This window comes from Coptis chinensis, chromosome 3 (genome assembly GCF_015680905.1).
Source record: "Coptis chinensis isolate HL-2020 chromosome 3, ASM1568090v1, whole genome shotgun sequence".
NCBI classification, from domain to species: domain Eukaryota; kingdom Viridiplantae; phylum Streptophyta; class Magnoliopsida; order Ranunculales; family Ranunculaceae; genus Coptis; species Coptis chinensis.
The window spans coordinates 30,052,315-30,077,466 of record NC_141458.1 but is presented as its reverse complement, the minus strand read 5'-3'; the positions used below and the strand labels follow the sequence as shown (position 1 = coordinate 30,077,466).

Genomic DNA, 25,152 nt, shown 5'->3' with positions numbered 1-25,152 from the left:
TGCAACCTTATCGACTAATAAACAAGAAATCATAAACTGTATGTAAATATATTAAACTAATCTCAAAGAATAATTAATGGGAAATCAGATGTTGAATGCAAATGCATTGAACTGGATCTCAAATAATAATTAACATAAAATTGGAAATTAGAATGCATTGAACTAATTGCAAAAAATAATTAACAATAAATCATAAACTGGATACAATTGCATTGAAGTAACCTCAAAAAATAAATAACATAAAATCATAAATTGGATGCAAATGCATTGAACTAATTTCAAAATATAGTTGTGTTATATGTTGTGAGAATGTCTCGATAAATATAGTTTTGTATTTAAAACGGTGTTTTTCTTATTTTTTTTTCGTATGATTGAGAACGCCTTGCTATTCAAGTAGCTTATTAGACAATCTCACAAAACTTCAATCAAACTTTCATTATTAAACAACAAAATGAAGTTGAAGGGTTTTATCAATGGTGAGTTTTTTTTTTAGTGGAGAGTACGTACGTAGGGTTTTCATGTTATAAGAAATTTGGATGAGTGATCAATATAAAATTTGTATATAATAGTTTTGCATATATAGTTGCATATATTTTTCAGAATAATTAATATGACAGGACCTGTTCGTAGATAATCTTTGAAGATCCCACATAGTGAGTCAGATATAATTTAAATAATAACTAACGGAAAATCGAGAACTAAATAATCTTTGATAATCCCATATAGTAAATCAAGCATAATTTATTTTTATGACATGTTTGCAAGAACACTACAAGTGGATTAGTAGAAAGTTAGTATTACACACCACATTGGATAATTAAAAGGAAGTCGAAAACTGGATTCAAATACATTGAACTGAGCTCAAAGAGTAATTAACGGGAAATTGAAAATTTTATGCAAATGTAATAAACTAAACTAAAAAAATAATTAACTAGAAATCCGAAACTAGATGCAACTGCATTAAACTAACGTCAATAACTAACAGAAAATTAGAAATTGGATGCAAATTCTTGAAAAATATTTAACGGGAAATCGGAAACGGTATGCAAATGCATCAAACAAACCTCAAATAATAATTAACAGTGAATCGAAAACTGGATACAAATGCATTAAACTAACCTCAAAAAATAATTAGCATGAAATCAAAAACTGAATGCAACTGCATTGAACTAACCTTATAGAATAATTGGTTGGAAATCAGAAACTAGATGCAAATGTATTGAAATAACTTCAAATAATAGTTAACGGGAAATCATAAACCGGATGAAATTGCATCGAACTAATCTCAAAACATAAATAATTAGAAATCATAAACTAGATGCAGATATATTGAACTAACTTCAAAGAGTTATTAATGACAAATCGGAAACTGGATACAAATGCAATGAACTAATCTTAAAGACTAATTAACAAAACATCAAGACCTGGATGCAATCAGTATTTAAACTAACTTCAATGAATAATTAACGGAAAATTGAAAACTTGCTACAAATACATTGAACTAACCTAAAAGAACAATTAATGGGAAATTGAAAATTGGATACAACTGCATTGAACTAACTTCAAAGAATAATTAATTAGAAAATCGTAAACTGGATGCAACTGTATTAAACTAAAATCATATATTAACTAATATGCTAAGAAATCATAAATTGGATGCAATATCCTTGAAGAATATTTAACGGAAAATCAGAAACTGGATGCAAATTCATTGAAATAACCTAAAAAAATAATTAACTGAAAATCGAAAACCGGATGTAACTGCATCGAACTACCCTCAAAGCATAAATAACCGGAAATTAGAAACTAGATGCAAATGCATTAAACTAACCTCAAAAAATAATTAACGGTAAATCAGAAACTGGATGCAGATGTATTGAACTAACCTCAAAGAGTAATTAACAGGAAATTAAAACCTGGATGCAAATGCAATGAACTAATCTCAATGAGTAATTAACGAAACATTGAAAACTATATGCAACTGCACTGAATTAACATTAATGAATAACTAACGGGAAATCGTAAACTTGGTGCAACTGCACTGAACTAACCTCAAAAAATAATTAACGGGAAATCAGAAACTTGATACAACTACATTGAATTAACCTCAAAGAATAATTAATGGGAAATCGGAAACTAGATGCAACTACATTGAACTAGCCTCAAAGAATAATTAACGTAAAATTGGAAACTTGATGTAAATGCATTGAACTAACCCCAAAACATAGTTTTATATTAAATCGGAAAGTATAGTTTTACATTTTAAGTAGTATTTATTGTAATTTTTTTATTATGATTGGGAATGTTTTGCTATTTAAGTAGCTTCAATATCATCTTCGCCACATTGGACATTCTCACAAAACTTCAATCAAACTTCTATTATTAAACCTAACAACAAAATTATGTCGATGGGTTTTATCAAGGTTTGGTGCTTTTTTTTTATAGAGAGTGGTGATATAAATTTGAATGAGTGATTAATATAATTTTCATATCTCATAGCTATGCATAGTCCCTAATATTTTTTAGAATAATTTAATATAACGACACCCGTTCGTAGGACGGGTTTGAAAGCTAGTTTCATTCAATAAGCCAATATAGTAACTAACTAATACTATTCGACCTCCGCACGTGTAGGGGTGCCAATGGGTCGGTTTTGAATCGGGTTTTAATGGGTTTGATTTAGGTTTTACTATTTGGACTTCTATCGTTTCGATTCTCAAAGGTTTTCCAAGGTTTTCCAGTTTTAGTATGAGAATTATAGAATCCAATAAAAACTATCAAAATCCACAGTTTCCTATCGGTTTCGGTTCTAATTCAGTTTTTATTATTTATTATGATTATTAAACAAGTTCAATTATTTAAATACTAAAATTTGTTTTTATTTTTATTTTTTCCTACGTGATAATATTTTATGTATAATTAGTGATATATTAACAATCATATTTACATCAATCTATAAACATATATCAATTATACACGTTAAAACATTTACCATTCATGTATTCATGTGATAATTTCAAGCTTTGATATAGAAATTAAAATAATCAAATATCTAACCCCAAAAATTTGATTTTTTTTTACGTGCATACACATATATTTGTTTCCTTGTATTAACTTGATCGTTTTTTTTTTCCCCAAATTAAGTTGGGGTTAGGTTTATATTAACTCGATCGTGTACACATGCATACACATATATTTGTTACCTTGATATATTTTACGTACATACACATATATTTGTACATGTGTATTAACTCGCATTTTAAATTGAACATGCGAGTACATGCGTCTTACAATTATATATCATCACTAATTTTTATATATAAACACTATATATTGGTTTATAATAAGTGTGTGTACTACAATATATCAAGCATGTGTATCATATTTAAATATACACGTGCATAAGTTAATAAATATAAAATATATTAGTTAATTCATAATATACACGTTGATATTATTATTAGCATTTATAAAATATACATTTAACAACACACATTCATTATTATGCTATATATTTTGAATAGATTTTTACACGTAAAAAACATATTTTATATTATAATGTAATAATAATACTAATACTAAATTTTATATATAAAAAACATAATAATCGGTTGGGGTATTGAACTCGGGTACAAAGCCCGTCCCACATTGTTGATTTGTTGGTTGAAGAGTCAAGAGTGAAAGTCTTCTTAAAAAAAAAAGAGAGCTATTAAATCTCTTGACAGAGCTCGAAGCTAATAATAAGAAAGAAAGAAATCAATCAATCAATGGCTAGAAAATCATCAATCTCATCATCCAATAATCGTTGGAGATATATTAACCCATCCTATTATCTGAAACGTCCCAAGCGATTAGCTTTCCTTTTCATTTCATTCGTTTTCCTCACTTTCTTCGTTTGGGATCGACAGTCTCTCATCAGAGAACACGAGGTAACACTTTTTTCTTCTTCCTTATTATTATTAATTTTTTTTTTTAACTAATTAACATTCGATTGGCACTTGGCAGGCAGAGATGACCAAATTATCTCAAGACTTGCTTCGATTGCAGAATCAGCTGCAAGAATTTAAATCTGCTTCAGCTGAAACTATGATTACGACGAATGTTCTTAAGGATGATCCGATTGACGTTCAACGGAGAGGGAAAGTCAGAGAAGCTATGCTTCATGCATGGACTTGTTATGAAAACTATGCTTGGGGGCAGGATGAACTTCAGGTTTGTTTTTCTTTATTTCCAGTTACTTAGACTACTACTTCTTCATCACGTTCAATCTTCTTGTTTGCAGCCACAGACGAAGAATGGTGTTAATAGCTTTGGCGGCCTTGGAGCAACTTTGATAGACTCTCTCGATACACTATACATTATGGGGTTAGATGAGCAGTTCCAAAGGGCTAGAGAGTGAGTTCCACCTTTCTATTTTAGACCTCAAAATTAGCAAGGGAATCATCTCATCTTGTTTATCTTTATTTTCTGCTTCGCAGGTGGGTAGCAAACTCATTGGATTTCAACAAAAATTATGACGCTAGCGTATTCGAGACAACCATAAGGTTGCATTATAAGGTTTAATCTTATTTTTTATTTTACTACTCTCTCCTGTCATGGAGAACCCCCAGACGGATTGCGGATTGAGTGAGAGAATAGATATCTTCATTTGCCTTTCTCTATGTATTTTGCTTACCTATCTGAAACTTGCTCATCAAATTTTAGGGTTGTAGGTGGCCTTCTTAGTACATATGATCTCTCTGGGGACAAACTGTTCCTTGAAAAGGCTACGGACATAGCAGACAGATTATTGCCTGCATGGGATACTCCTTCAGGAATTCCCTATAACACTATCAACTTGGAACACGGCAATGCACATAACCCCGGCTGGACAGGGGTAGGTTGTTTATTCTATTTTCTCATAATGTAATCATTAATCATCATCACCATCATCATCTAATTCTGCTTCATATTTTCGAAAGATTCAAGTTACGTGACCCACATACAGCATTATACCACAAAATTGAAACAAATACACTGTTCATGAACTCTATTATTATTATTAATTTTTAATTGGCATATGAATCCCTTTTATTTACTGATGTTTTGTAGTAGTTGAAGGAATCTTCTTTTGATTTGTGTTTTTGGTCATATGAGAATATTAAGAGAGTGTACTTATGTGATTGTTTAACCGTTTCGTATGTGTGAAGGTGACTTTGCTTGCGTAATTGTGTCTGATGGTTTGAATCGTATTACCGATAAAAAAGAAAAGAAAAAGTATTACCTATACTTACCATTAACATATTGTTAATAAATAGTTGACTAGAAGACTTCTTGATTGGAGTTATAACCTGGAATTCTTCTCGATATATATGGGTCTTTATTTCTGTTAATTATTATCATGTTTTGGAGGCATTGATGTAGTTATATACTTATATGATATGTTATTATTCAGTAGAGAGAGAAATAGAAACGTAGATGGATAGAGAAGAAGCGAGAAAAGAGAATACGGCCTTGATTGATTTCATCCCTCTCTCTGTCACGCAATAGTTTACATCCAGAACGATGACATGTTTCTTTCTGTCTTACAAAGCATTTTTTTGTCTTCATTTTGCTCCAGGGTGAAAGTATCCTGGCAGATTCCGGCACAGAGCAGCTAGAATTTATTGCTTTATCTCAAAGGACTGGAGACCCGAAGTACCAGAAGAAGGTAATCTCAAATTATACTTGTGTTTTGCGGGTAAATAATGATTTACAAATTCTTATAAAAGGGAAACTTCTTATCAAGATGGCATCCACAACTTAATCTTGAATTAATATTTTGACTTACACAAAGACAAGAAAAGATATGATTGTCTTGCTGTGTATCACAAAATAGCAATTTCATATCCATTTATTACATAGAAGAAAGTGGGCTGTGGTCCCCATTTCTCTGTCCATGTCATAAGATGGGGGTAGGGTGGGGTTGTCACCAATGAGGCAATGACTGTTTTGAACAATATTGATAATTAACATGTAACACTGCTGTGGGTCGGAGGGATGGGCACCAACCAGTATTTGTGTATGAAAGGCTTCATAGATCTTGTTTTTAGGAGTTCGCTCTGGTTGGGAAAGCACAAACCATTTAGTGCAACGGGTTTAAAAATATTTTGCATCACTTCTGAATGAGAACATGTAGTGTAGTACTAGACATTTGCATCTATTTTCTCCGTGTTTGTGACAGAATAATCCCTCCGTTTTGGTGTTTGATTTATCATGCGGTTTTTTACTTAAAGAAGCAACCGTACAAAACATGCCACCTTAGAAGGGATCAACCTTTTTCCTCATTACGTACCTTTTCCGGAAAAAATATTGAACGAAGAGCAGGAGTGAATGTGGAATGGAACAAACTTCCGTTTTTAGCCTTTTTATTTCTTTATCACTATTTTATTTCTAAATACTCTTGCTGCTTCATTTAGACAACACCGTTACCTTCTCTACTCATGCCGAACCAATTATCAAGCCCTATAACTCTCTTTTATTCCTTAGCTTTCTAAGGGTATCAAATGGGTGGTGTAAAGTGGATGCGTTGTAAGTTTACAACCGCCATTTTAAGAACCTTCTTCCACCGAGTGTTTGAGGTGTCCATTGTATCTGTTTTACACTAGTGTTGTAAACTGGGTTTAGAGGGTGTCATACACCAGTTGTAAACTGGGATGAGCAGTTTACGGACTGGATTAAAAATATGGATGAGGTTTGGATTGGTGTGCGATGTAAGTAAAACTCGCACAGCATTTGGAGTGACGTGCAAGTCCCAACTAGGAGATTTTGATTTCCAAGTCCTGCAACTTGCACGCCATTAGGAGTGACATGCCAGTTACTTGAAAATTATTGCGATTAGGAAATTTCTGATGGTGTTCTCAGTGACGTCCGTGTTTTGTTTACGAGTTTGTAACTTAATTGAGATGGGGTGTAAAAACACATACCATACAGTAGTCTGTGGTGGGGTGTGTAAATCCTTGTGGCTCCCATCTGGAGGTGTAGATTTAATCCCCCATCGCAAATGCTCTAATTGATGTGTCCTGGAACAAAATCTTATGGAACAACCTCATAATCATAGTGTTCTCCTAATGATGCCTCAGTTGGCTCCGCTTTAAAAGATGTTTCGAGTTAGGAAAAGCAGTCAGAAACATTACTATTGTGCTAGATGATTTTCGAATTACTCCGCAACTATGTGGTCCCGTGATTGGTTGGAAGGCCTGTTGTTATTTTTAAAATACTGGCCTTTGTAAATGATGCTCCACTTGTCCTCTTTTGGGGTTTTTTGAGCTCCATTGTTCATTTATCATTTTATTTCGATTCTAAGGTTCTCCTACTGAGTGGAGGATTGAATTCATCCTGCTGAACCTAGAGATATGGAACAAATCTTTATCAATGATATATTGGTCTGCATGCTGATATTTCAGGTGGAGAATGTTATCACAGAGATTCGTAAGAACTACCCTGCTGATGGTTTGCTTCCAATCTATATTAATCCTCACACAGGAGCAACAGCATCATATTCAACAATTACCTTTGGAGCCATGGGTGATAGGTACTCTCTCTCACAGATTTATATACACTTCTGACAAATTTGAGATCAATAGTGGCCATCTTAAAAAATTGTACAAGATAAAAGAGTTAATTGTCTGTCTCAAGTATTGTCAGTGTGAAATACTTCTGGTTGACAATACTGGCAATCAGTGGCGGAGCCAGGACTTTGATCCAAGGGGGGCCTGGTGCAAAACAGTTGGGCCTGGCTATTTTTTAAGAGATTATTTGGTTAACATTTTCTCTTAATTTGCACTGTGATCATGTTACTAATGATTCAGCAGTGTTGAAATGGTCATGCTGTTGCTTTGTTAGTACTACTTTTTTTTTGGTCATAAGTTAAGGTGGGGAGGGGCCTACGCCCTACCTGGCCTGCACATAGCTCCACCACTGCTGACGATTATGTTTCTGCGTTTTGTTTATGATATTCTGATGTTTGAATCTTTGTGTTAAGGAGAAGTAGTTGGGTTTCTTTACAGTTCATGAGCTTTTACTTCCTCCCTTTCTTTATGACCTTATTTAATCCTATATTCGGCTGCAAGAACCATATTCCAAGTGATGTTGTACACTTGTACGTATTTCATGATCCCAAGTATTCCACTTTATCATGTTAGGCCGTTTCAATTTGATTTGATTTGGAGACTGTAGATGATTGTCTAGACCATCGATGATAAGAGTGAATCTAAGTACCTAGAGTTCTGTTATTAGCTAGGTTACATTGACACAAGCACGCGTGTCGGTGGCCGACACGGATACGGGGTGTCGGATACGGCGAGCAGTTGAAGATCGACACGGGGACACGGATAGGAATAATTAATTAATTTTTTAATAATTATAAATTTATTAAATTAGATGGTAAATCATAAATTCGAGGTAAATTAAATACAATATGTGTCCGTATGTGTCCAACACGGATACGGACACGGACACGGACACGTGGATACGTATCCGACACAGATTTTTTTCAAAATATGGCGTGTCCATGTAACCTAGGTTATTAGGTACTTATGGTATTGGCTTTAATAACACATAAAAGATAGCAGCTATAGCATTTTGTCTTATATTATTGTATATTAGATTTATTGTTTCCTTTTCATATGTTCATTTTGTTTGCTGCAAATTTGAGATGCTTCATGCACTAGTTTGTCCTATGCTTGATGAGATTGATATCGTAAACCAAAGCCTAAGCCTTTTCGATTTTCACTTGTGTGTTTCCAAGATGCAATTAGTATGTCTCTCCTTGGGACTTGGTGGAATGAATGCAATGAAGCATTGCTGCGGGGTCTAAGCTGGGGTGCTCAAACATGTTTAACAACAGCTCAAGGTGTGTAGCAAAGATGGTACTTGGAAAATATGAAGTGAGAATCAGCAAACACTTAGAAATTGGTTGCCAACATAGACAGGAGAGAAGAAACCGTAATATATGATCTATCAGATACAAGTAAAAACAAGGAGTTAAAGAAAGACTTTAGATCGTTACATTTTGATAGAAGTTAGCTGGACACGTATATCAACAGTACTATTGCTCAAGGAAAGTTTTAGATGCACATATTCTTTCATAAAGTAAGAAAAAAAATGAAAGACATCTTCAAGTTGGTATGATTTCACAGATATTACTTTTCACATTGTTAAATTCGATGCCCTTTACAATGAACCTTTTGATTCGAGTTTCAAACTTTTATAACTTGTAGGAGAGTTTGAAACATTTTCATTAAGGAAGAAATCCGACATACCTTGAGCTTTAAAAGGTGATAGGGCCCATGAGTCTGATTGATACCCTATTATGCTCTTCAAAACCTGCTGTGCATTACATTTTGATGCGGCTAAGGAACTACGAGCAAGAATTTTCCGGATTGGTGGCTTAGGATCTTAAACACCTAAAAAGGAGTACTAGCATCCTGATCCCTCGGTAATGTGTAGAGTTCGGTAGGTGTGGGGTGCTAACGTCACCCTCAGTAGAGGGAAGATTCTTGAATTATTATATGAAATGTCAAGGAATGAGGATGAGTTAAGGGGAAGGGGAATTGATTGATGTTAAGCAGTACAAAGAAGACCTGGGGGACAGTGAAGCGGACGAAGAAGACGATAGACTAGACTTCAATTATTTTGGAGGGGGTAAAGGAAGTGGAATATTGACTAGGAACGGATAGTCCCAATGGATGGAGGGTGAGGGGGAGGTAGTTAGGTGATCCCTGCTGGTGGTCTTTGGTCCTTGAAGTGCCAGTGCCATCTTTCTGGCGGAACTTTGGTTTTAGGATTATTTCTGTTTTTTGGCATCCATTTTTGCTGTTGGTATGTCTGTAACTTTGCTATTGTGAGCTAGGTGGTTTAGGGGTGTACATGGGTTTGGGACCTGGTCCTTAAACATTCGCTTTGCTTTTGTTTTTGGTGTTGATGCAGTAGTTCTGCTATATCAATATGATAAATCATTTACTGATAAAAAGAGCATCCTGAACCCTCGTACCCCAGTAACAGACAGTGAAAAACTTGAACAGAGTTTTAATTCTTTTGTTTAGAAGATAACACATAAAAACAAAGTTGCACAGATACAATGCCAGATCGTGTAAGCATATCGAGTAACTGATAAGCAGGCCCGTGTCAATAGTTGCAGCAATGCCAATCCAAGCTGAAAACCCATGTGCCACCAAATTTGATGAAGAAACTCTTCAGTTTTGTAGGTTGTGCCTTCTTAGACTAATGAATCAACAATGACAGGTTCCATTATTTAATTTTTTTGTACAAATAATTTTCTGATCTTTGGATTTTGAGGGTATTTTTTTCAACACATGGATCAAGTGGTTGTAGGTCGTCTGCTTCAATTTTTGCCATGTAGAGCCAACAAAATATAGTCTACATCTTTAGAGCCATGTTTGAAAATTAAAAAATGAGTTGTTTTACATCTTGTTGCTAAACTTTCATACTGCTCATCTTTCATACCTAGTATTTTCCTTTAGGGCCTGATGTTATAAGAGAAGATACTTTTACCATTTTATGATTAGTGATCTGTACATTTTGTTACTCACCTTTTATACTGCTTATGTTCTTGAGTCTTGACTAATGAGTAATGGCCTTGATCACATGCAGCTTTTATGAGTACTTGCTTAAGGTCTGGATACAGGGGAACAAAACTGAAGCGGTAAAGCATTATAGGTGAGAAGCTCTTTCTTTGGTCATCATATCTTTGTGTTTTCCTCTGTGCTGCTAATGATTTCTGCTTTACCAATCAAATGGAGTAAATGCATCTATTACTCTTTTCCTTATGAAACTAATATGCATGATATCAGCATAATATCTTTTGATTTTGGGAATATGTCCCTATTGCTCCAAATTTTGGTCATCATTACTAACAAAGTGTTCATACTTTTTAAAATAGAATAGCTAGGTACATAGTTTCCTTTCCTGTGGTTGTCTCTATTATATCTGTAAATAATGCTACACCATATGAGATTATTTTTGTTTCATTAAAAGATAGTGTGCTCTCAAGCTGCTATTTCATATGCTACACACTTGTGTCTGACACTAATGCGCGTACCCAGATCATTTTCACATAGGAGTGAGCATACAGTTGTGAGAGATGCGATAAATAGAAGTTATGGCTAATGAGAGTTCTCATAAACTTCTTAGTGCTATTGTCTGGCTTTTTAGAAATTCTAAAAATGTATGATGATGTGGCCTTGGAATATTTTAGGTTGTATGGGTTTCAAGGAGAGATAGGGAATATGGGTTTGAATGTATCTCGTAGTGTCATCCTTTTGGTGGAAGAATTTACCTGTTGGCTTACTTCTGTTTGACCGTGGATATATCTTTATTTTTCTTTTTCTTTCTTCTTTTTTTAAGGGGGTTGGGGTGTGATCAATATATGCTAATGATGGAGCCTTTTCGAGGGATTTGGAGTGGGGAGGTATGAGATCATCACTATCACCTTTTTAACGAAATCAAGTTGGTCAACATAAAAATATGAGGGACATGCTTTGTTACTTCAAAGCAGTATCTGTTATGGAGATAAATCCATCCACTATTTGGGAACGAACCATTGAAATCATTTAAATCCTATATCTGCACCAAGTGCTATTTTTACTGGTCCAAGTCCTGGTAGTGATAAGAATTATATTGTTGAACATTTAGCTTAAGGAAGAACACTTGCTTCAGCTTTCCGTGGTCCTAGGCCATTTAAGGCAGCTGTTGGTATTCTTTCGCTAATAAGAAGCGTTTTAAGGTGTCTTTCATTATCAATGTTGCACAGAAGCAGAGTGGCAAAGGACGCGGAGATTAATTAATAATTGGAATTTTATTTTATATAAACTAAACATTAGAAGCTAATGTAAATGGATCATAATCTACTAATTCAAAACTATTCACAAGATTTACATATTTCTTAATCAAACTTTAAAACAATGTCATAAGTCTTGACAAAACAACAACCGAAAAAATTAGTTATTTTTAAACATTATTTTGCTTTATTTTTTTCTTTTTCGAGTCAACTATCCACGTCCTGGCCATGTTGACTGCGTTCTGATTCCGACGCAGATACAGGCCCCCAAGAGCTGTGCCCGTGCTTCATAGTTCATTATCCCGTTTTAGCTAATATCATTGAGTTCTATGGTGGAACCGTATGTACTATTTTACAGTCAATACTTTTGCTAGATTTAGTTATTTTGGTCCAAGAGCTTCTCTTCAACATCATATATTTTCCACAATTCCGTGAATGATTTTATCCTTGATTTGTTTTGCCAAGGCTAAGTCCAATGGTGCGGCAAAACACTAAATATCACGGAAATTCTAATCCAATGGTGCGTCAAAACGCTAACCCACCAACACTATCGGTATAAGTTTACCTATCTATAGCGCCAGTTTTAACGAGATAGCGTCAAGTCTACACGCCAGTATGAGTGGCGGGTAGAAAAAATCTAAGCCACACGCCACACTATGTGGCGGGTAGAATTTTTTTTTTAAATCTTTTTTCCCACACGCCTTTGGGAATGGCAGCTGGAGAGTGGAGAATCCAAAAAAAAACAAAATTCCTTCCTATACGCCATTGGTACTGGCGGCTGTCAAAAAAACCATTGGTTTTGGAAACGCTAACCTGCTATCACTATCCACTGTACTATTGTGGTTTGGTGGGATAGCGCACCAAACCATTGGACTTAGCCCAAGTTATATTGCTGGAACTCTTTATGTTTAATCTCTATAATTTTAATCTTAAGTGTATTAAAGAAGGAAATGCAAATCTTTATATTTGGACATAGAAATTGTTTGTGACCTTTTGGTGGAGATTTTCCCCTACACAATAGAGATCATCCTCACTAAAAATCAGCTCATTTGAAGATTTGTAACCTTTTCAAAACTTGTCCAACAACCCAGATTATTTTAATTTCAAAACAACTCGACACAACTAAACTTATTTGATTGTGCTGATATTTTGTGGGAGTTGTCACCATTAGGGTAAGAATATCTCCACCGAAAAACTGCCCTCAATTCATCTTGTAAGTCCAGTTTTAGTAGTAGACATCATGTGGGGTCACCATAAGGTGGAGTTCATATAACCACATTTTAGTTTCAGAGAAAATTAATAAAGATTATTATTTTTCTGTATAAGGTAAATAAAATTTGTTTTTTTTTTCCTATTTGGATATGTAAAATGGAAATTAAGTGCAGAAATTGGGTTAGGTAAGTTCTAACATTCCTCCTTGCCCAAGTAACATGGAAACTTCATATTCTTAAAAAATTCGTGTTGGACACACGGACATGTTGTGCGTATGTTTTCAAACCAAGGGTTTCTTCTATAACCAAAAGATTAAGAAATAAACTAGTAATATAGTTATAACTCCATGATATGCGAGTTTCATAGTTATTTATTTGTAAAGAGACGCTTTGTAGGGTCCTGAGCACAAGAATTCGTTGAGTAACTTAAAAATAGTAATGGTTTTCTTCTTAATTTGTCGTGTCTCCATGTTGGTGACCGACACATGTATCTGTGTCAATGTGACCTTGCTCCTTGCCAATTGAACTATAACTGTTACATGAGAAACAGAGAGATGTGGGAGACATCGATGAAAGGCTTAAGAAGTTTGATTCGGAAAACAACACCGTCAGCTTTCACATACATCTGTGAGAAGAATGGTGGTTCTCTAACTGAAAAGGTACGGTTTGGAGTACTATAAGTTGGATCTCCATTTGTCAAGTTAGATCGTGAGTGATGCTTAATTAGTTTCTTCATTTAAATATGCACAGATGGATGAACTGGCATGCTTTGCTCCAGGGATGCTGGCTTTAGGATCATTTGGTTATGGCCCTGGAGATCGCGAGCAGTTTTTATCACTTGCAGAAGAGGTATCAATTCTACTATTTTATCCTGATTATTATTTTGGAGATACTAGAATAATTTTGAATTTGTTTTAACCATGATCCTGGTTGATCATAAAATATGGAAATTGGACTTGGTCCTTGGGAAATTGAAGCAGACAAGTAGTAGAAGATACTGTAATGAACTTGTTGAAGAATATAAGGGTGTTATTGTAATAGCCTTAGTATTAGGGTTTAGTTTAGGTATTCAAGTCTAACTAGGAGTCTTTGGTGGTCTGCCTATATATGGTTGTAACTCTCGTAATAGAGAAAACAATGCATTGTGATAACAATATCACGTTCTTGCTCTCCCCCAATATTTTCCACTCTTATTGAATAGTTATTCTATGTGTTTCTCAAGTTTTAACTGAACTAAAATGTAATTAAGAATTGTCTGAACCATCTAATGGACTTCAATGTAGAGACAGCGATTATGGAAAATAAAAATTTTGACAACTCATTTTTCAATATCCCACCATAATGCTACCAACATTCCTCCTTTCTTAATTTTCTTTTATCATGGAGTTGTGGAAAGTTCCACCAGGATCCTCCGAACATAGAAGAAAATATCATTTTAGATTCTCCACGTGCTGCTAGATCTGGTTGGGTCAAAAAGTTGTCAACTCCTTGAACTCAGTGGACTGGCACTGTAAAGAAAAACGGAAAAAACTTCCTCATCTGACAGTTTAAAGTATTTCGATTCCCTCTTTGTCCAACAAAAGGAAAGAGAACAAAAATGCAGATACTTCATCCACTGAGGGTTGAAGTTTTTTACACTTGATGAGCCTTGTTCATGTGTACCATAGATTATATCTTTTATTATGTTCCTTAATACTTTGTCGGTCATCTAGTTAACACCCTTTTTCTCGTTCGGCTTATATTAGCTTGCTTGGACGTGTTATAACTTCTACCAGTCAACACCAACAAAGTTGGCCGGAGAGAACTATTTCTTTCATGCTGGACAGGTTATATGCTTCTTCCACTTTGAAATTATCTTGAAGAATGTGACTATGCTCCTGAAAGTGTGCTAAATTTACATAATTTGCAGGACATGAGTGTTGGTACGTCATGGAATATATTGAGGCCTGAGACTGTTGAGTCACTATTCTACCTATGGCGTCTAACAGGAAACAAAACATACCAAGAATGGGGTTGGAACATATTCCAAGCATTTGAAAAGAATTCTCGTACAGATTCGGGTTATGTTGGACTTAAGGATGTAAGCACTTCTAGTTGTTTGAGTTCATGTTCCCATCTGCTTTGTCTTCAAGACTGATGTTGCATTCCTTTTAAAGACGCTAAGAAATATTGCATTTTGTGATACTTGGTTAAAATTAAGTAACTCTGGTCTTGTATCTGCTGCCTATGTTGGAGCAATAACAAATATTTGGTGCAACCAGTGTTCACTGCTACTTGTTTTTGCTTTCAGGTAAACACAGGTGTCAAAGACAATATGATGCAAAGCTTTTTCCTTGCCGAGACACTTAAGTATCTCTACCTCCTATTCTCACCTTCCTCGGTAATCTCTTTTGATGAGTGGGTGTTCAACACAGAGGCTCATCCTCTAAAAATCGTCACTCGGCATGATGAAGGAGGAAATTCTGGAGGTTTAGTTGGACAACTTAAACCTCCTATTAGGTTTCGTTCCAGGAAGGAGGGTCGATTAGGAGATGATTAGTTCCTTTTTTCTCCAACAGAAAATTTTGGCTAACATTTCTATTTCATTTCTCCATCAACTTTTCTGGCTCTTACCAAGTTGCCAGAGAGCTAGACAGGTGGCAGCTTCACTGGTTCCTGGAGCACGAGTGAAAGCCAGAGTCTGCATTTTCCATCTGAATATGAAATAGATGGAATACGCTGTTTTTGGGATTGGAGTAGCAAATTGGTCGAGATCCCCGGTGGGCAACTGGGTGAGTCATGGATGTGTAGTATAGTTGTAGATTATTTTTCAGCACTAAACTGTTTTATTGATATAATCTATCAGTGAATGCTCTGGGGAAGCTCTTCGTTAGGTCATATTGTATTATTACATATTAACATAAAAGAGACTTTTTTGTAGCTGATTTTCTTAATGAGATACATTGTGATTTTTGGCCCTTGGGATTCTTTCATATTTCTTAGTTCTGAATATCTACTTACATAAAACAATTAACCCGGTTATCAGTTAATTGAATTGAATTTTATCTTATTTTGGCTGCTCGGAGATATTCTCTATTCAATGATTCTCAATCTCTCTAGTTCGGATTATGGCAAGGATGATGATGACCCTCTAGTCCATGTCGTGTAATGGGGTGGTTTGGGTTGTCTCTTTTGTCAGTGAGAAACTGAGAATGTGAGATCAGCCTTTATGGACGCGTGATATATGAATCTCAACATGAGTAAGAGAATTCATTTGAATCTTGTACAAAGTTTATAAACCAAGTAATTTCATGGGGCATTACTATGGGTTTCAATTGAACCAGGGATCCAATTTTACCAAAAATTTCATCCAATATTTAAAACCCTTTAGCATTTGTCCAATGTTCAGAAAATGTGCTAATTTTTTGCATTTCCAAATCCCAAGTTCCAGAAGAACAGAATGGTGGAAGACTCCCAACACTTTTAGGATTATGAGGGTCCTCAATTTGCTTAATGATAAAATGTTTTGAAGCTATGCATTCACTGGATGTGCCTGTATGGTTGGGCAATAGGCATTGCGTCCTAACTCCAAACCATACACAATCACTTTGGAGAGAGTTGTTAGGAAACAATATAGGGTTAACTAGTATTACCCTCCCACTAGATGAGCCAATTAGGATTCCCACTAGATGGGAAATTAGGGTCTCCTCCCTAAATACACACAAAAAAAAAGTCAAAATGGGTTGACCGAAATTTTTTTGTGTGTATTTAAGGGGGAGACCCTAATTTTCCATCTAGTGGGGGAAAAATCCTAATTGGCTCATCTAGTAGGAGGGTAACACTGGTTCACCCAACAATATATCATGCTCCACACTGAAATTCGGATATGAACTTTGCGGTGCTAACTAGACGTTTTACGGCAGAGTTCCCAGCTCATTGAGCTTAGTCACAAATTCTTCTTGATTCAGTCATTTGGGTGGGGGGAGAGGAGAACGGGATTCTAAGTCTAGTGGAGAGACATAGCACAAAAAAAACTACAATCTCAAGAAAAGAAACATTCCTTCAACCCTACCCAAAAAGGTTAAACAGAGAAAAACAAAAAAGGTAGCATCCACCACCTCAGCTGCAATGATAATTGCAAGGGTGTAAGTGGATTTCAAAGTTTGAAAAATCTTTTTTTTTTTTTATAACAAAGTTTGAAAAATCTGATAAGTTTGTTCAATCGCGTCTTGTTTAACTCCCATGCAAAAAGAAGGTTAAAAAATAATAGAGATTCTAGAGTACGCTGGATGCAAAAATAAACCACATTCCCTTGGTCCTGGACCCAAGACCATTAAAAGGACAAAAGTAGAAAAGTAGAAAAAGTACCATCTCTTGATGGAAGTGATGGGTTTTGCACTGGCAAAGAGAATCCATGTTTGTAGCTTGAAAAGGAGAGCCCAAGAAAGAGAGAATGAGAGAAAGATAAAGAGAGAAAGGGTATGTTTTGTGTCAGCTTGATCGGCATGCGGCCTAACAAAATCAAGGGCATGTCCCTTCAAACCTTAAGGAATTTTAGAGGTTTGGGTTTTTTGCTTTTGGCACTATGCCACATTCCCTTCTATAGTTCTATTCTTTGAGTGAGGTTAGCTATGAGAACATTAAACTAATTGAATCTTTGGGTAGGGGCACCATTATTTTTTGGAATAACTATTCCATGTGTGCATGGCATGTAATGCAACTCTCAAACAGTGAAACTCACCCTTTCTTTTGTCTTTGTGTATTTTTTTTTCGATAATTTTGTATTTGTGTATTGAACATAGGTGAGAGAGAGCACTTAGTTCTCTTGGGTTCTTAAATACTACCCAAAGACATTCAAATAAGATACGAAGTTGGCTTTTTTGATCTGTTTCTCTACCCGATGAGTTAAAATTTACCATTTGTTTGTACAAAGATTTATTAAAAGAATGTAAAAAGTTAACTGCAAGATTATCTTTTCATGGCACAGAAGATTATTAAAATGTGCTACAAAGAACAAAAGGTAAACTGCAAGATTATCTTTTACGGCATAATTAATCTAAATCTTTGAGGATTAATTATTAAAATGAACCACACTGCCAGTGCCACAAAGAACAATTTTTTCTATCTTTGTTGTTAACACTTTTTACTGTTAAAAAAAACTTTTGACTCAAAATGAATTTATTCATAGTTTTTTTTAAAAAATATTTAGAGGGTTAAGGCAGACCCACACCGGTTACATTTAAGGACCCTAGCCCGAAGACTTACATTGCCCGAAGGCTCATCAAACCCGAAGGCTCTCGCCGATGCGCCATTTTGAGTCGACCCAACCGCCTCCACCTTGTCCATAAAGACTTGTTTTCACTCATCGGTCCACTCATCATAGCAGCACCTGTCTCTAGCCCGAAGGCTCACATGGCCTAAAAGCCCATCACATAATTACACAAGAAATAAATCCCAACTAACACTCGGTGGAATTCGAACTTGGCAATCTCTCCCATGAGCGGAGGGGTACACAACCAATTAAACTAGAAGCTCTTGTGGGATTCATAGTTAATCGTTATTCCACGTCTTTTAAAATGGCTCATACTAGGCTAATATTTCCTCCGTAAGACTAACTCCAACGGTCCACCAATTTGTCATATTTGGTACTCCAACTGTTCGGTAAATTCTTATATTGCCCCAATCTCAAACATGTGAAACTACCAAAATCAATCTCATATATACAATCAGTTTTTGCAATATAGCAATGAGTTCACACTCTATGTCATATGGAGGCCAATACTACACTCCACATGATGTGGAGGGTGATACTCTCAGCCTCCATATCACCTAGAGTGTGAACTTCAAAAAAAAACCCGATCCCCCATTTCCCCAATTACATTTATGCTCTTTTCACCTTTCACATGAGTTGGAGTGTGGGTTTCCTTACAGCTGGAGACAGAAATGTTATATTGTTATATCTATTTGCAAAAGTTTGGGGCCGGGGGATAGCATCCAAGTTGGAGACAATCTAAAATTCAACCAATAATAGTTGAGATGTGAATCATCATAAATATAAGTAGAATTTCGGTATGCTTCTTAATTAAGCATCAACAGTCAGCACAAGGATAGTGGTTGGTTTTTTTTTTTTTTTTTTGGAAATTTTATTGATACTAATTTTACAAATAATTAGGACAAGTGTGCAACAACCTGCGCCGCAAGTCCTTTCTCAATAGCAAATTCTATCCTTCTAAAAACAAACTCGTTAGAACCAACTGTCATAACGTTACTGTTCATAATTTTCTGAAGTCTTTTGAGAAGCTCAATTGATTGTTGTTCTAAAAAATCGAAAGTGTCAAAACTAAACGGAATGAAACAATGCTGGTTAGCCCTGCAAGCTTTATCATGTTTCTCCATCTTCTCTGTCGCTGCTCTCTTAGCTGTTTCTCCCACCTCAAAGTCATCATTCTCCAACCCTACCAATGGAGAGACTCCAGTTACATCAACACATGCATGTTTTCCCTCAAACCAATTGTAAATCAAGACATCCGCAGGCCGAAGAGTCGATCTTCCCTCATTCGGATCAGTGAAAAAGTTAACAGGAGCTTCTTTCTTCACTTGTACCTCAGCCCTCCAAAATGCATCACATAAAATATCTCTGACATGATCATGTCGGTATTTGAAACCTGAAAAATGTCGACAATGTGCTGCATGGTCCCCGAAAGCATCCAATCTACTCTTTTTACAAACAGGGCATAAATCACTGTCAGATTACAATGGAATCATGAGATGGTATCAGAGAATAGAACGATACTCCACCGGCGACATACGCTGTCCAAGTCCTCCAATTGGAATAGTAAGTAGAAAATCTTTTGCGTGTTCCGACTGCAAGCATCCCATGACTGCCTTTTGACGAACAGATAAATCAAACTCCCTCTCGAGACCAGCAACAATCTTACCGTAGAACGCTTCCGCCAAAACGTTTTGTGGTTTTGAGGGGACGGTAGCATTCGCAGCCAGAGAATTGAGGTCAAAATCGGATAGGCGGAGACTCAATATACTGCTAGCAACATCAAGAATATCATCCAAAGGCATTGTACCACAACTCCTAAGAATGTGATCCTGAAGCTTATTAGAAGTTTGAAAACGGAATGCCAGTATACCACAAAAGCAAATGTAGAGACATTAGTGGCACAGTAAATACCTATATCACCTAGACGTAATGAAAATATCGATAAACTTTTTTTTTAATATTTTTTTTTAAGGAGGGTTCTGTTTAGCACAGTACAATGATTCTCATGAGAATATCATTGCCTATGTTTTTTTTTTTTGTTATTCTTCCTGAGTCCTGACCCTCGATCAGAAATGGTGATTGCACCAATTATTAAGCTATATGTTGCTACCGCTTCTGCTCCGCCTAGCAATGGTCGATCAGTTCGATCATGTTTTGTTTAACATGCATTTGAACGCTTCATGACGAGTCCATTCCAAGATCGAAACATGCATGTCATTAACGGAAACATTGAGATTTCAGGAGACCTGAGAGACGGGAAGAGAGACAAGTTAGGATGATTACTAAAAGGTTAAAATGTGGTTCTCTTTGAGATGCTATAACATTTTGCTTCATCAATTGTCTGCCAAAAAATTTATTTATTAGTTCGATTAATTTTGAAGTTATAGTCATATTTTGTATTTTTAGTGGTTTCTATAGAAGGGAGTGGAGAATGAATGAAGCATATTTATGTAGTTAAATCAGTTTAATAATGATTATAAGATTGTCATTGTCATTAGTCATTAGTCATTACAACGCCCATCTTTGCTATGGTCGGTGGCTTAGGCATCTCCAAGTAGATGGAGGGTGTAAAATTACAACTTGCACCTTTACATAAGTGTCATTAGAATTTTACAATTCTGAATGCACACTAATGCATTACACTATATAAATATTCACACTTGATAATTTCCAAAGGAGAAATGTAAAAAAATTGGGTTTTAAAACTAGGGTGTTAGTTGGAATGAGGTCCTCTTAGAATTGAAGAGGGACGTCACTTGAAGGATGACGCCCTAGTTTCAAAATTGTAAATGACCACTTTAGAACTAAAGAGGAACGCTACTTGTCCAAACATATTTTTAAACTCGCGTGTTACTCCAAGTGTCTTTTACCAATTTGTATCTGGGTTGAGAATTTTCCACTCCTTTATTTCTATTACTTATTAGCTATTATCTATGGTTTACAACCCCATTGGAATGGCTTTTAAACTTTATACCTCGTGGCGGAGCCAGGGCAGGGTACTTTCTGGCTCACCCCGGAATTTGAATCAGAAAGTACTATATGTAGTTTTGGTTCCCTTTGGTAAAACTGAAATTTCCGCTTCTTTAAGAGCTTAAGCATATCCATTTCTATGAATTGCCAAATCTGCCTACAAAGAGTAAAATAGAGTAATGGTCTCTAAGGGTCTAAATGGAATTCATACGTTGTTAGGTTTATTTTTACTTGTGCATGCGCACATGGGTTATGGCTCATGGGCACACGTAAGGAGAGATAATTATATGGTATTGATACGGTAAGTTTGTGATATAATAGGTTTGCATGCTCCTTTAACCATCAAGGGCATATCCAGAGGGGGGGGGGGTAAAATTACACCTCTACATAGGCTCTACTTGGGTGCTATTATAATTTTACAACTCCAATTGCTAATGGCCCATAACTATCCACTCTATATTATTCCCAACGGAAAAATGTTAAAAAAGTTTGATTTTAAATTCGGACGACACTTAAAGTGTCGTTTCTCTTTAATTTAAATTGGGACGTCATGTCGTCTGAGTTTAAAATTTTACAAATTGTGAATTTAGAACTAGATAAGGACATCGTCCGAACATTTTTTTTGTCCAGATGTGTGTTCAAGTGTCACCCGAGTTCTTTATAACTAATAGCAAGATGGAGAATTCCTCACCTCCTGTATCAACTAATTTGTTATTATCTATGGTATACCACCTCCATTGGAAAGAGTTTTTTGACACTTGGGGTGTAAAATTTACACTCTATACGGTTTACCCCCCCCCATTGGAGATGATATAAGCCATATAGCATTCCGGACATCTAGTTACCTTCTATATAGGACAAAAGAAACAAAAATGAGAAAAATTAAATAAAAAGTACAGGGAATAGACAATTAGATGCACTTTATCTATACAAAACTAAATCAATTACCAAAGCAAACAATATAATGAACTAACCTTTGCAATTAATAATCTTGTTTACTATAATATGATTTTGATTTTAAACAATTGACAAAATACACTAGGTAACTAGCAATTGTTTGTTTATAATAATAATAATAATAATAATAATAAACAACGGTAGACTAACAAATATTAAACTATATAGACAAACAATAAGAACACATGTACACTCTAAATGAGTTGTAGATGAAAACTTGTAGTGGTAACAAGCTCATCCTGGAATAAATTCCTGGCTTCGCCATTGTTTACACCTTATATAGTTTGGGATAGGTTCAAGGGGTATATCTGATAAAAATATGTAAACAAACTCAAAATCATTAGGGCATTTATAATTTTTAGATTATACTAACCTTTTGTAGATCTTATCTCTTAACTATTCTAAACATTGTCACAAATACTCAAAATAATAAAAAATTTCCAAACTTGCCAAATATAGTATAAAAAATGGTGGAAATGAACGGTCCATAAGTTGCCAAATTTTTTAATTTGTTGACTACATTTGATGGTGTTACAAGTTTCGGATTTGAATAATTTTTGTGACAATGTTTAAAGTAATTGGAAGATCATATGTACAAAAGATTAGCCAAATCTAAAACTTAGAAATGTCCTAACAATCATGAGTTTGTTTACGTGTTTTTGTAATTTATGTCCCTACAGTTTATACCTTCCATTGGAGATGCCCTTACTAGTTACTAATTAATTGTTACTAAGTAAGGAGGATTTAACTGATAAAATATATAGAGATTGGGCCTGAAGCCCCTGGTTATATATTAATTATGGATAAAAGACATAGATTTTTATAATTATGTCAAAAGCCCACCCAGTTAACTTTTTAGTAATGTTACAAATTTGTCCCTCACCCCATCTTCTCCAAACAGAAATCTAAATAGATCGAAAACAAACAAAAAAAACAAACCCTAGTCCTCCTAAATTGAACTGAAAAGTGCAACATGGAAATTCAAAATTCAAAATTAATGACGATTCCGCCGATTTTGTGTAATAAAAACCAAGATCTACTCGAAACAAAAGACAACTAATTACTACAAAAGTGAGAAACTAAATTTAAAATCTTTATATATATGTTTAATTTCAGTTTTACTTTGTATTTTGGTTGAATGAACTTGCTTCTTGCTCAGATGAACATGAAACTTAATTGTTGATACTTGTTGTTTTCAACTGTCAACTCCCACTGCAACATGCAACATGGATGTTGCACTGTCAATTACCACTGCAACATGCAACATGGATATTGCACAGTCAATTACCATTCCAACAACTACTGTCAACTCCTACTGCAACATGGATGTTGCATTGGCAACACTACTGCAACATGAATATTGCACTGTCTATTACTACTACATCAACAACCATTGTCAACTCTCACTGCAACATGAATGTTGCATGCATTGTCACATTTACTGCAACATGCATGGATGTTGCACTGTTACATTGACATCAAATAATTGAGATTACATGTACTCATATACGAATGTTAAAGAACTTAATGGCTATACACAATAGAAAGTGCACTTATTACTTTTTATTCAAATGTACTCTAAGTATTGTCGTGATGAAGTTAACATAAAATGAATGGATCTTTAGCTCAAAAAGGTAGAGTGCTTGGGAGGAGAATCCCAAGAGGATGGTGGTTCAAATCTACCAAGATTATTTTATATATGTATATAGTATTATTTTTGTAATATCGTTTATCAGGTATTCACCGAATGCTAAATGTCAAATTAACTATTTTTGTGTTTGGTGAAATTTATATATTGTTAGAATATCAGTCCAAATATAGAGAAGTGTTCTCTCAAAGAGGTGGGTCCTAAAAAGGTAAGTCTCATGCATGGTTTTTGTCTAATATCCCACTGCAACATTTATGTTGCACTGTCAACTCCCACTGCAACATCGACGTTGCACTGACAACTCTACTGCAACATGGATGTTGCATTGGAAACTCTACTGCAACATGGATGTTACACTGTCAACTCTACTACAACATGAATATTACATTGTCTATTACTACCAAGTCAATGTTCATTGAAGAAAGTCCCATGCTTCAGATATGAGTTGTTGTGAAACGTAAAACCTATGCCATCTATATATGGTAAAAAGGTATAATTTACCATCACAAAACCATTGGTTTTTTAACTTACTTGCGCAATGCAAAAACTGTTTGTGCGAAAAACAAATCTAAAACATGTCTTTAACCTAATACAAAACCTAATATAATGCATATAAAAATGTTATCGATCATCTATGCAAAGAGGCCTCTTATGCAAATACTACCATCAAACGTGGTTTTTATTCCTTTTTACACCAAAAGGTGTTAGAATTGGATCCAGATGGACTCGAACCATCACTCTCTCATTTAATGAGTGCTCTTCCATTTTTAGCTTATGGATCCTTCGTAAAACTACGGTTTGTTAAAAAAAAAGAACAACAACTACGCATAGTCTAATGCTTAGAAGAATCACAAATACAAGCAATATAATGTCTTGGCATAATACCCCTTTGAAACCTAATGCAGCATCGGAGGGAGGCAGCGTGGTGCTATTCATGTCATTACACAAAACAACATTAGACAAGGTAAATATATCTGTAGTGGGCAAATATCGTACTCATAGATATGTTTCTTTCAGTATTTTAAAACTTGAGATATTGGCATAAGGGCCAATATCTCGATAGATGTCAGGGATATTTGAAATATTTTGCAGGCATAAGGCAGGAAAGGGAATAGAAAGAGGACGGACACGTGGTGAAAGCAGGTTGGGTCAAAGGCATTTGGGAAGACTATAAAAAGGCTGGATGAGGAAGAAAAGATTCATTCAATTCAGATTACAAAAAACTGTATAAACAGGATAGAGAAAGAGTGAACCAGGGAGAAATTGTAACAAACTTTATCATCAATCAATAAACACA

General features: G+C 35.2%; 1 protein-coding gene across 1 annotated transcript; it reads left to right on the top strand.

Annotated features, from left to right (window-relative positions):
- The first annotated feature begins 3,653 nt into the window (after nt 1-3,653).
- LOC147509092 (mannosyl-oligosaccharide 1,2-alpha-mannosidase MNS1-like) lies at nt 3,654-15,986 on the top strand. Its single transcript, XM_086601388.1, has 13 exons — nt 3,654-3,929; nt 4,006-4,212; nt 4,283-4,395; nt 4,479-4,544; nt 4,705-4,876; nt 5,600-5,689; nt 7,425-7,552; nt 10,633-10,698; nt 13,580-13,688; nt 13,780-13,878; nt 14,775-14,855; nt 14,939-15,109; nt 15,320-15,986. The coding sequence occupies exons 1-13, from the start codon at nt 3,768-3,770 to the stop codon at nt 15,566-15,568; spliced, it is 1,713 nt and encodes a 570-aa protein (XP_086457514.1). The 5' UTR covers nt 3,654-3,767; the 3' UTR covers nt 15,569-15,986.
- The last annotated feature ends 9,166 nt before the right edge of the window (nt 15,987-25,152 follow it).